At 49.4% G+C, this 12,106-nt stretch overlaps 2 protein-coding genes across 6 annotated transcripts in view; one reads left to right on the top strand and one right to left on the bottom strand.

Annotated features, from left to right (window-relative positions):
- The window catches only part of kpna3 (karyopherin alpha 3 (importin alpha 4)), a 70,219-nt gene extending 67,024 nt beyond the window's left edge, over nucleotides 1-3,195 (bottom strand). The window contains exon 1 of the mRNA XM_078409433.1: nucleotides 2,593-3,195. Within this exon, the coding sequence (XP_078265559.1) occupies nucleotides 2,593-2,661 (69 nt within the window). The 5' untranslated portion in view covers nucleotides 2,662-3,195. The remainder of the gene's footprint in view (nucleotides 1-2,592) is intronic.
- Nucleotides 2,641-12,106, top strand: part of LOC144598880 (RCC1 and BTB domain-containing protein 1-like) — a 51,139-nt gene continuing 41,673 nt past the window's right edge. For 3 of the 5 annotated variants that reach the window (XR_013547919.1, XM_078409432.1, XM_078409428.1), the window contains exon 1: nucleotides 10,024-10,099. The gene's annotated coding sequence lies outside the window, so the exon portion shown is untranslated. Of the gene's footprint in view, nucleotides 4,282-10,023; nucleotides 10,100-12,106 lie in introns of those variants that run through there. The other 2 variants (XM_078409431.1, XM_078409429.1) reach the window with 2 other exon arrangements.

The following is a 12,106-nucleotide window of genomic DNA, read 5'->3' as shown; positions in this document are numbered from 1 at the left end:
GAGCGGGAGGGGGGAGGAAAGGGAGCGGGGGGAGGAGAGGGGGGCGGGGGGAGGAGAGGGGGGCGGGGGGAGGAGAGGGGGGCGGGGGGAGGAGAGGGGGGCGGGGGGAGGGGCGGGGAGGGGGGCGGGGGGGGGGGCGGGGGGAGGGGAGGGGGCGGGGGGAGGGGAGGGGGGCGGGGGGAGGGGAGGGGGGCGGGGGGAGGGGAGGGGGGCGGGGGGAGGGGAGGGGGAGGAGAGCGGGCGGGGGGAGGAAAGGGAGCGGGGGGAGGAGAGGGGGGCGGGGGGAGGAGAGGGGGGCGGGGGGAGGAGAGGGGGCGGGGGGAGGAGAGGGGGGCGGGGGGAGGAGAGGGGGGGCGGGGGGAGGAGAGGGGGGCGGGGGGAGGAGAGGGGGGCGGGGGGAGGAGAGGGGGGCGGGGGGAGGAGAGGGGGGCGGGGGGAGGAGAGGGGGGCGGGGGGAGGAGAGGGGGGCCGGGGGAGGAGAGGGGGGGGCGAGAAGGGGGGCGGGGGGACGAGAGGGGGGGCGGGGGGACGAGAGGGGGGGCATGGGGACGAGAGGGGGGCATGGGGACGAGAGGGGGCAGGGGAAAGCAGTAAGGGGGCGTAGAGGGATAGGGGAAGTATGGAATGGGGGAGAGAGGGGAGGGGGAAATTGGGGGCAAGGGAAAGCAGTGAGGGGTGAGGAAAGCAGGGGGAACAGGGCAAGGGGAACGGGGCAAGGGGAACGGGGCTAGGGGAACAGGGCAAGGGGAACGGGGCAAGAGGGGGAGATGGGGGGACGGGTGGGAGAAACAGGGGGGAGGGGGAAAACGGGGAAGGGGATAACTGGAAGACAGGGGGAGGTGAAATGGGGGAGATGGGGAGAGGGGAAATGGAGGGGAGGAAGGCTTAAATGAGGCGAAGGAGGAAATGGGGAAGGGTAAACGGGGGGAAGGGGAAATAGAGGGGAAGATGGGGATACTGAGGGGAAGAGGGTATGAGGGGTAATCAGGGGGAGATGGGAAGTGGGGGCCCAGACGAGATGAAGGAAACAGGGTGAGGAGGAAACAGGGGAAACTGTGTAGGGAAGGGACTAATAGGAGGAGGAAATAGGGGAGGGTGGAAAGGGGAGGACGGAGAAATGGGGGGAAACAGGGGGAGGGGGGTTAAATGGGGGAAACAGGGTGAGATGGGGAAAACGGGGTGAGGGGGGGGAAACGGGGTGAGGGGGGGAAACGGGGTGAGGGGGGAAACGGGGTGAGGGTCGGGAAACGGGGTGAGGGGTAATTGGGGGAGGGGGTAATTGGGGGAGGGGGGAATTGGGGGGGAGGGGGGATTTTGGGGGGAGGGGGGAATTTGGGGGAGGTGGGGAAATTGGGGGAGGGGGGAAATTGGGGGAGGGGAGAATTGGGGGAGGGGAGAATTGGGGGAGGGGAGAATTGGGGGGAGGGGAGAATTGGGGGAAGGGGAGAATTGGGGGGAGGGTAGAATTGGGGGGAGGGTAGAATTGGGGGGAGGGGAGAATTGGGGGGGAGGGGAGAATTGGGGGCGGAGGGGAGAATTGGGGGGAAGGGAGAATTGAGGGAGGGAGAATTGGGGGGAGGGGAGAATTGGGGGGGAAGGGGAGAATTGGGGAGGGGAGAATTTGGGGGAATCAGGACAGAGAAGGTTATACCAGGCAGGGGAGGGGAAACGGGGAGGGAGGGAGGGAGGGAGGGAGGGAGGGAGGGAACTAGGGGAATGTGGGGAGGGGGTGGTACATTGGGGGTGGAGGAACCGGATGGAGTGGGGGGGAGGGAGGGTTAAGGTTGTTGGGCGTGTAGCTGAATGGGGTGGGTGGGGGTAGAGAGATTGGATGGGGTATTGGGGGGCGGGATTGTGTGAGGGCGAGGGGTTGTGTGTGTGGGGGTTGGTGGGGGCGAGGGGTTGTGAGTGTGGGGGTTGGTGGGGGCGAGGGATTGTGTGTGGGGGCGAGGGGTTGTGGGTGGAGAGGGAGGGGTGTTGGAGTGGGAGGGGTTGTGGGTGGAGAAGGGGGGTGCTGGAGGGGTCGGGGTTGTGGATGGGGAGGGGTCGGGGTTGTGGATGGGGAGGGGTCGGGGTTGTGGATGGGGAGGGGTCGGGGTTGTGGATGGGGAGGGGTCGGGGTTGTGGATGGGAGGGGTCGGGGTTGTGGATGGGGAGGGGTCGGGGTTGTGGATGGGGAGGGGTCGGGGTTGTGGATGGGGAGGGGTCGGGGTTGTGGATGGGAGGGGTCGGGGTTGTGGATGGGAGGGGTCGGGGTTGTGGATGGGAGGGGTCGGGGCCTTGATCAGGGGCCGCGGGACTGTCAGCGGTTCCCGGGTGCCCCCGCCCCCTGCATGAGCGCGGTCCGCCCGGGCCCGACTCCCGCTTCCGTCAGCCGCCGGCGGCCGCACTTAAGTCCAATCAGCCGGCCGTGCGCCGACCTGCTGCTGCGGTGCGTTGCGGCCTGTCCGCCCCCCGCCCCCGTCCGCTCCCTGGCGGCTGCGGCCGGGGCTCACAGGCAGGCGCCCAGCCCGCTGAAGGCCTCAGGCCTCGCCGGCCCAGCGACATCTGCAGGCCGCGGCCCCGCCTTCACCCTCACCCGGGGCTGCTCACCTCCACATCGCGGCCCTTGTTCTTGAAGCTCTTAATGCGGTGATTCTCGGCGGCGCTGCTGTCGGCCATCGCGCTGCTCAGCTCCACCCGCCACCCAGGAAACGAGAGAATGTTCCACCGCCGCAGCTCCTGGCGGCTGCCGTCAGGGGGCGTTAGAGCGCGCCTGTGCTACCGGTGACCGCGGCCAGGTGGCGTACCCGCGGCTGAACGACCAACAGCTGCCGCCAGGTGGCGGGTCTGCTCCTGTACTACCGGAGCAGGTGGCGTCAGTCTCCGCCTTTGCTGCCGACCAGCTTCTGCAGCTAGAGATCCCACAACATGCCTCCAGGCAGCGACCACCCGCCAGAGATACCGGTGCTCGGTGTCTGTCCGGAGTTTGCACATTCTCCATGTATTTTTCTCCGAGTCTGCGGTTTCCTCATGTCCCCAGAGCGTGCAGGTTAATTGATCTCTGTAAATTGTCCCTACTGTGTAAGGAGTGGATGCGAAAGTGAAATAACATAAAACTAGTGTGATCGATGGTCGGCGTGGACTCGGTTAATCCGAAATATCTGTTTCCACGCTGTATCTATTCATCAAAAGAAAGCAGGGGAGGCGAGAATATGTCACCGAGACCAGAGGGCGTGACTAATAGAAGCTGCAACCCCGTGTCTCGCCGCCGGGGCGGGGAGATGCAAAGACGCGGTTGTCTGGCGATTGGCCACCGAGCGCCTGCAACAGCGGGCGAGCCACACAGCGGGGTTTGAGCATTGGTGATACCCGCTGTTTCAGATCCTTTCGTCTGATGAATGATCCCTTCTTTCTGTTGCTGGGAGAAGAGATCGGAAGAAATCTTGGTGTCAAGCAGAAGCCATTTCACCGCGTGAATTACCAAAACCCAACTATCGGCATAGTGAATGAATTCACTGAAGAAATGTTTCCAGCACTACCGCGAGGTTGCTGAAGAGGAGGAGTAGCTCGGTGAAAACCAAGCTGTTGATCATAGCTGTGATATTCATATTGCATGTTCCGCCCGGCGATTATCGTCGCTGATGTGATTTGGGAGGGCGGGGAAATTGTGCATTCGGCAGGGATGGGCGAACAGGAGCCGTTGCTGAGCCCGGCAGCGCTGTGTTCGCTGTTGCTCAGCTGGTGCTGGCTGACGCGCTGTCGCTGTATTTCGGGCAGCGGCGGCCGCCACTCGACCAGGCGCTCCTCACCTGGCACTTCTCGGACTGCATCGTGCACTTTACTCCGGTAAGTTGCCGTGCCGCAGTTCAACGCGGCTGCAGTGTCCGCCTTAAAGGTAATTGCCGTGTGGGATATTTCCCCATGTATCAGATCGGTTAGAAACAACCCGGAAAACTCCTCACTGTTGTACCTATTCAGTTGGAAATATCTTTTATTTTACGAAGCGGCTTTCGTAAGCTCAAGGTGTAGAGAGATTTGATCAATACTCATTGTTATACAGGCAGAATATGTGAACAAAGCCTGCGGACGTTGAAAATGAAAATGATTTGAACGATAAACATTGACTCAGACACAAGGCTCATAAAAGAAGGTTCACTCCGAGCGGCAGATTTCTCGTCTTGTGAAGGCACCTGCTGTTGGACGACAACCCCTCAGTATTTCACTGTCAGACTCCTGTGCTCCAGTCATTGGAGAGGAACCATCCCACAACTGGATGACCTTCGGATGAGAAGACCGCCGGTGAGGCTTTGTATCTTCCTCATAACCTACAATCACATCCATTTTCATTTCATCAGCAAACTTAGACATGCTACGCTCAGTCCCCTCATCCATTGATATACAGTGCCCTCCATAATGTTCGGGACAAAGATTTTATTTATTTATTTGCTTCTGTACTCCACAATTTGAGATTTGTAATAGAAAAAAATCACATGTGGTTAAAGTGCACATAGTCAGATTTTATTAAAGGGTATTTTTATACATTTTGATTTCACCATGTAGAAATTACAGCTGTGTTTATAGGAAAATAACTGCAGGTGCTGGTACAAATCGAAGGTATCACAAAATGCTGGAGTAACTCAGCAGGTCTGGCAGCATTTAGGAGAGAAGGAATGGGTGACGTTTCGGGTCGAGACCCTTCGGTCTTTAGAAGGGTCTTGAACCGGAACGTCACCCATTCCTTCTCTCCTAGATGCTGCCTGACCTGCTGAGTTACTCCGGCATTTTGTGATACCTTCGCTGTGTTTATACATAGTCCCCGGACAGCGAGAGAAGTTGCAGGAACATGGTGGACAAACCAAGCCAACATTTTGAGTTGATGACTTCGCCAAGGCTACTTGAGCTTTTGGTCTGTTCATATTTTATGTAATTCCAACCCAGTGCAGCAGAAAATGGGATTTATTTTCCTTTTATTCTTCACCTCACCCTGGAAGGCATCACCTCCTCATTAAACTGAAATATTAATTTAATCGCCACAGATATGCCCAATATTTTCTGGTTTCCATTTCCTGATGCATCTTGTTTTCCTCATTACTACTTGTAATTTACAGGGGCACCCCAGGTTATGAATTGCCTGACTTGTGAAACTCTGACTATACGCAAATTCTCTCATACATTTTTAAAGCACTTTTCAAGCTCGTGATAATAAAATGTGTCATAATATTCACAAATGACTCAATGTAGATCAATTAAACATAATTAATCCATGTGTTTAATTATGGCTAAAGGGATCAGGGGGTATGGAGAGAAGGCAGGTACAGGTTACTGAGCTGGCTCGAAGGGCCGAATGGCCTACTCCTGCACCTATTTTCTATGTTTCTATATACTGTATTAAGTAATGTCAATATCATGAAACATTTTATTATTACTAGCTTGAAAATATGGAACATATAGGGTGATTATTTAATTAAAGACTTGTATGTAGTGCAATACAATATGGGGAGTTATCGAAAATGGACATTTCTGAATTATGAAGACATTGATTTCTGGATAGTTCTCGGGAACGGAACCCTTGTGTAACTCGGAGACTGCCGGTATATTTAATTTGGTTAGGAGTTGGGACAAAGTTCAACTCGATTACATTCCATCATCCAAAAATCAATATTTCCCTTTTTTTAATATAAATACTAGCTGCATCCTGAGAAATTATTGACAGATGCTATGAATGGACCTGCATTTATACAAGCCTTTTGCAGTCTGAATATCTCAAAGCAATTTACAGCCAACAAAGTACTTTTGAAGGGCAGTTAAATGTGAATTGTTACAATGAAAAGAGTGAACCGTTCATAACCTGCATACTGATCGCCTCTCCCACAAAGCTTTGACTTATTGGCTTCACACTTGACATCCGTAGTGACCATTTGTTTACAGAGGTGATGAAGACCCTTCACTGCCAAGTAGCAAGTATTGGAGTTCCCTATTAATGTTTCTACACTGTTGTATTTTTAATTATCCCTTTGATTTTATTTTTTTAAATGTTTGCTGTTACTTAAAGATTACTTAATTGGCTGCAGGGTGGAGCTAGGAATGAGGCGAAGGGTCTGTATAAATTAACATATTTTCTCATTTAATTGCTAAAGCCACAAGGTTTGGTTGTGCTCTGTAAAACATGAACTTTTTGGCTTGATGAAGCAGATTTTATTGGGCTTATTTCATTAAAAGATGTAAACTAATATGCTTTATTTTGTCAACCATTTTAATGTTTATGCTGCTCCTCAATCTCTTGTGAAATTTTGTCTAAAAGTATTTGTTGCATATTTAAAGATTTCACTTCGATCAATTTAGAGGGTGCCATAATAACTGTCTCACTGTTACAGCGTGGAATAGGTTGTCTGCTGCTCTAACAGTCTGTACAGTTAAACTTTTAGAGTAAAAAATGAGGCAAATTGCTGGAGTAACTCAGCAGGTCTGGCAGCATCTCCAGAGAACATAGCTAGATGACGTTTTGGGTTGTGACCTTTCTTCAGTCTGAAGAAGAATCCCGACACGAAACATCACCTATCCATGTTCTTCAGAGATGCTGCCTGACCCGCTGAATTACTTCGGCACCTTATTTTTTGTAAACCCGCATCTGCAGTTCCTTGTATCTCCTCCAAAATGTTTTTGGACTACTTTGTATCTCCAAGACTGTTACACTTAAAATAAAGCATTTAATTGCTTGCTAGTGTTCAGACATTCTGAATTACTGTAGGAATTGCCACATTGTGAACAGGGCGAAGTTTATTAAACTTGAGTGATTTCACCACCCATTTTGATTCATTCTGTTTTGCTGATTAATGTGATGTGACTCCAACTCATTTGCATGTGCTACCAAGTAGCGTAAGAATTGATTATAATTTTTGCAAATGTTTTTCATTTTCATTATTATCTTGGATTTACGGTACATACTTGTTAGTACATTGCACAAAATATCATACAATTGTTCACATTGATTGTTGGCATTTTCACTACATAAATCTACCTTAAGTTTTTCGTCCTTATTTGGTCATAAGACATGGACAATGCTGGCACTTTTGGTCCACCCCTCTGTCCCTGAACTGGGGAAGCAATTGAAAGTCAACCACATTAGCGGGTCTGGAGCTACATAGAGTCCACACAAGGTGAGGCTGACAGGTTTTCTTCCCTGAAGGACATTCGTGAATCAGATGGGGGGATCTATCTAGGAGTTCGATATGTACTATCAGCAGTTTATTTAAAATTTTGTATATTAATTACTTGAATTTAAACTCAACTGACATGATTGGATTTAAAATTATGTCTTTGGCTGCTATCAAATAACCACATTATCTCAAATTAAGTTTTGATTTATCTGGTGATTTAAATGTTGATGAAGCCAAAATTAAAAGCACTTTTAATCTACTGTAGTCCTGCTGTTGTTCACCTAACAAGAACTAATTAGATGTGCATTGACCCATTTTTGATGCCAAGAACATACCTAACCATTTTCTATTTTAAGGAGATAGCAATGTGTATTTCAAACTTGGAATAGCTTGATCTACTGTCAAAAATTAAAGGCCTCCATTTAGCTACAGCCTTGTTACTTAAGGAACCCAAATTACTTTTCCCATATTTTAGATAGAAACATAGAAAATAGGTGCAGGAGTAGGCCATTCAGCCCTTCGAGCCTGCGCCGCCATTCAATATGATCATGGCTGATCATCCAGCTCAGTAGCCTGTACCTGCCTTCTCTCCATACCCTCTGATCCCTTTAGCAAAAAGGGCCACATCTAACTCCCTCTTAAATATAGCCAATGAACTGGCCTCAACTACCTTCTGTGGCAGAGAATTTCACAGACTCACCACTCTCTGTGTGAAGAAATGTTTTCTCATCTCGGTCCTAAAAGACTTCCCCCTTATCCTTAAGCTGTGACCCCTGGTTCTGGACTCCCCCAACATCGGGAACAATCTTCCCGCATCTAGCCTCTCCAACCCCTTAAGAATTTTATATGTTTCTATAAGATCCCCCCTCAGTCTTCTAAATTCCAGCGAGTACAAGCCCAGTCTATCCAGTCTTTCCTCATATGCAAGTCCCGCCATCCCAGGGATTAATCTGGTGAACCTTCTCTGTACACCCTCTAAGGCAAGAACGTCTTTCCTCAGGTTATGATATGAGTAATGTTATTGTAGATGGTAAAAGTCAGGGATTAAAATAATAGCATTCACAGTATACTAATGTCATTGTGCCAAAGACTAGAGGGTATAGGTTTAAGGTGAGGGTGGTAAAGTTTAAAGTAGATGTGTGGGGCAAGGTTTTAACAAAAAGTGGTGGGTGCCTGGAACTGCTGTCATGGAAGGCAGATACGATAGTGGTATTTAAGAGGATGAACGTCATTACGTTCAGCACAGACATTGTAGGCCGAATAGCCTTTTCCTGCGCTGTACTGTTCAATATATGTATAATTTGAGAAAGAAATAAGGAGAGCTATAAGATGCTATTAAATCTTTTTTGGTAAATATGATGAAGGCGAATGGCAAGACATTCTGTAAGTAAGTCAGGAGCAAGAAAAAGAGATCAAAGGTTTAACCTATATATGGAGGAAGGGGATGTGAGCAAGGTCCTAAATTAATACTTTTTGTCTGTATTAACCAAAGAGAAGGACATGGAAATTTTGCATTTTCGCAACTCACATACGAATAGCACATATTTAGTAAATGCTAGGGTGTTAAACATTGTTAATGAAAAGAGGGACCTTGGGTTAAGTCTTGCAGGAAATAGTAAAGAGTTTAGTTGCTGTTAGGCTCCAGGCATGGTGTTTATATGGGGCGCAGTTCTAGAACTCTTGTTTTCCTTGACATGTATAAATAATATAAACTCTAATGTAGGTGTTCAAATTAAAAGGTTTGTTAATGATACCTAAATCGGCAGTGTGACTGATGTTAATCATTAAGCTAGGCTGGAGGAAGATATCAACGGACTGGTTAGTGCATTGAATTCAATCTAGACAAGATCAGGTATTTGGAAAGGTAAAACAACGTGAGGGAATGCATAATAATTGACAGGACAGTATACAAGGGACACAAGGAGCCACAGATGCTTTGGTTTACGAAACAACCCAAAGTACTTTTCAAAGTGAGTAACTCACTTTGGAGAATATGGATAGGCAATATTTTGGGTTGGGATCCTTCTTCAGAGAGATTCTAGGTGGGGGGAGAAAGGTAGAGATGAGGTGAGGGGGACGGGATAAAAACCTGGCAAGTGACTGGTGGATAAAGGGGAGGGGTTGATTGGCAAATTGGTGGAGTAAGGATAGAGATAAAATGTCTAAAGGTGTCCAACAAGGAGGGAAGACTCAACTGAAATGTCAGGCCAGAGGGACAGATATAGGTGGAAGGGGAAAGGACTGGATATTGGGAGAAATGGGTGCGCATCCAAATTGGGGCACAGGAAGAGGGGAAAATCGGGGTGGGGTGTGACCCAAGTTGGAATTCAACCTTCATACGGTTACATTATAAGCTACCTAAGTGGAATATGATGTGCTATTCCTTCAGTACATTCAATGTAGGAAAAGATGTATCTTGGGGTATTCATCACATTGAAGAATGACCATTTTAAAGCTGTACCCCAAGGGATGGGCATAGGCAACAGCTTCAAGTCTATCCTTGGCTTGCACGGACACATCGGGCCAAATGGCCTGTTCCTGGGCCTTCTCTAGTTTCCCTCTCCCCAGACTCTCACTCAGTCTGAAGGGTCTCGACTCGAAACGCCGCCCATTCCTTTTCTCCAGAGATGGTGCCTGACCCGCTGAGTTACTCCAGCTTTTTGTGTCTATCTTCGGTATAAACCAGCATCTGCAGTTCCTTCCTAGAGGGCAATGGGGTCTCTATGATGAAACCAGAGACACTGATACCGTTGAGAGAGCGGCCTGGGGGGTTATCAGTGCAGCGACCAGACACCGCCAGGCACCGCAGACCGGCGGGGAGCGCCGAGCGATGGATGAATCGACGCGAGATTGGGTCGGCGAGCGCGCCGCACCCTGGTGGAACGTAGGCCGGGAGCGGCGGCGGCGGCGGCGGGAGGTGGACGGTGGACGGTTGCGTTCTTTCTGCCCAGGAAGCGCCGGTAATGCGGCTTCTCTCTTTTCTTTCGCCCGCCTAGTAAAACATAACGTTCGACGGGACGGTTATGACGACAATTTGCTGGGATATCTAGTTTGCGGTGACCTTTCAACTGCAGCCCCGTGTTTTTGGGGAGCGTCACACTGGACAAGCAGCCTTTACTGCTTTATGCGCCGCTAATGTTGCAATGGCTTTGTTTACCATGTCGAATGAGCTGTACCGGTCGTATTCTTGATTTGGAGGATCTGACTAAATCATTTGTTTTTGGACATGATATATAAAGTCGAAACTGAGCCTGCAAAAAGTGCAGGAGTTTATTGCGTATTTCCTGTTAATCTTTATCCTGGATTTATTGGTTTACAATTTACAGTTGTTATTAAAATTTGCGATGACAGTCTTGTAGACCTAGAACATCGCACTTACTGATAAATGGAATGGAGGATCCTTTATGGCACATAGCTTACTGTAACAATTTGGTGTGGCAAATAACCAGCATTAGTTCCTTTCCCGGGCAACATACCCTCATCATGCCCCGACATGAACTCCTCGTCGTTCTCAGTCGGTTACATTAGGCTGAGTATGTTTGCTTAAAGAGACGGCACTCCATTGCCTACGCTGGGAGATTACTTAACGTTAAAAAACGAAATCAAGGCTGTGCTCCAAAGGTCCTTGAAGAAATGGAGACACAAGGAACTGCAAATGCTCGAACCTTGCACAGAACACAAAGTTCCAACATTTGCAGCTCCTTGTGTCTCCATTTCTTCAGTACCTACCATTCCCTGTGTGTAAAAAAAGCCCTCACACATCTTTAACCCCCCCCCCACCCTCACTTAAAGCTATGTCCTCTCGTCTTTGATATTTCATAAAGGATAACGGTTCTGACTGTGTACCCTATCTATGCTTCTCATAATCTATATACTAAAACTCGTTTGTTTGTTTGTTTGTGATCGAACTTCAGCCAAAACGGTACACGATAGCTCGGCAATTTTAGGCCCACCTTACTCACCATCATCACTTTAGTGATAATGCAAGTAGTTTTATTGAAATTGGTGTTATATTTTTTAAGTTATTCACATTTTAAAGTTTAAATCTATCTCCGAGGGGAGAGAGAGGGAGGGGGGGAGGGAGAGGGGTGGAGGATAAGGGGGATGGAGTGGGGGGGAGGGGAACTGGGGGAGGGTAGGAGGGGAAGGAGTGTGGGAGGGGAGGGGGTGGGGGGAGTGGGAGAGAGGGTTGAGGAGAGAGGGGAGGGGGGAGGACAGGGTGCTGCACCAATGCAGGAGAGGTTTGGGCCCAATGGGTCCACTTGGTCTAGTTTTATATAGTTCAATCAGGTCTCCCCTCAGCATTTTCCACTACAGAGAAAACAATTGAAATTCATCCAACCTCTCTTTACAGCTAATACCCACTAATCTAGGCACATCCTAGTAACTCTTCTGCACCCTCTCCAAACCCTCCACATCCTTCCTCTAATGCGACGACCAGAACTGCACACAAATGTGACCTGACCTAAGTTTTATTAAGCTGCTATGTGACATTGACTCTTTTAGTCTATGCCCCAACCGATGAAGGCAAGCATAACATTTGCCTTGTTTTATGGACTTGAACCCTAAGTATATCAATGCTGTAAGAGTCCTGCAATTAACATCCAAATGCGAGTAATCCTATCCCAAAGAATCCTCCAAAAGCTTCCTTACCACTAATGTGAAGTTTGCTGATTTATTATTTTCTGATCCATTAGTAGCCCAACCTCTCTTCTTAAACAAAGGAGTAACATTGGCCGTACTTGAGTTCTCTGGGACCTTGCCTGTGGCCAGAGAATAAAAGGATATTCACCACGACCCTGGTAATCTCTTCAATAAGTTCATAATCTTTCATCAGATCTGGCCAGTTCTGATACAAACAATAAAAAGTTTGTCTGATATAGACCAAGCGGGCCCAAACCTCTCCTGCATTGGTGCAGCACCCTCTCCCCCCCCCCCCCCCCCTCTCCCACCTCCCTCTCTCCTCC

Source organism: Rhinoraja longicauda, chromosome 12 (assembly GCF_053455715.1).
Source record: "Rhinoraja longicauda isolate Sanriku21f chromosome 12, sRhiLon1.1, whole genome shotgun sequence".
Lineage (NCBI taxonomy): Eukaryota > Metazoa > Chordata > Chondrichthyes > Rajiformes > Arhynchobatidae > Rhinoraja > Rhinoraja longicauda.
This window is presented reverse-complemented; position numbering and strand designations above follow the sequence as displayed.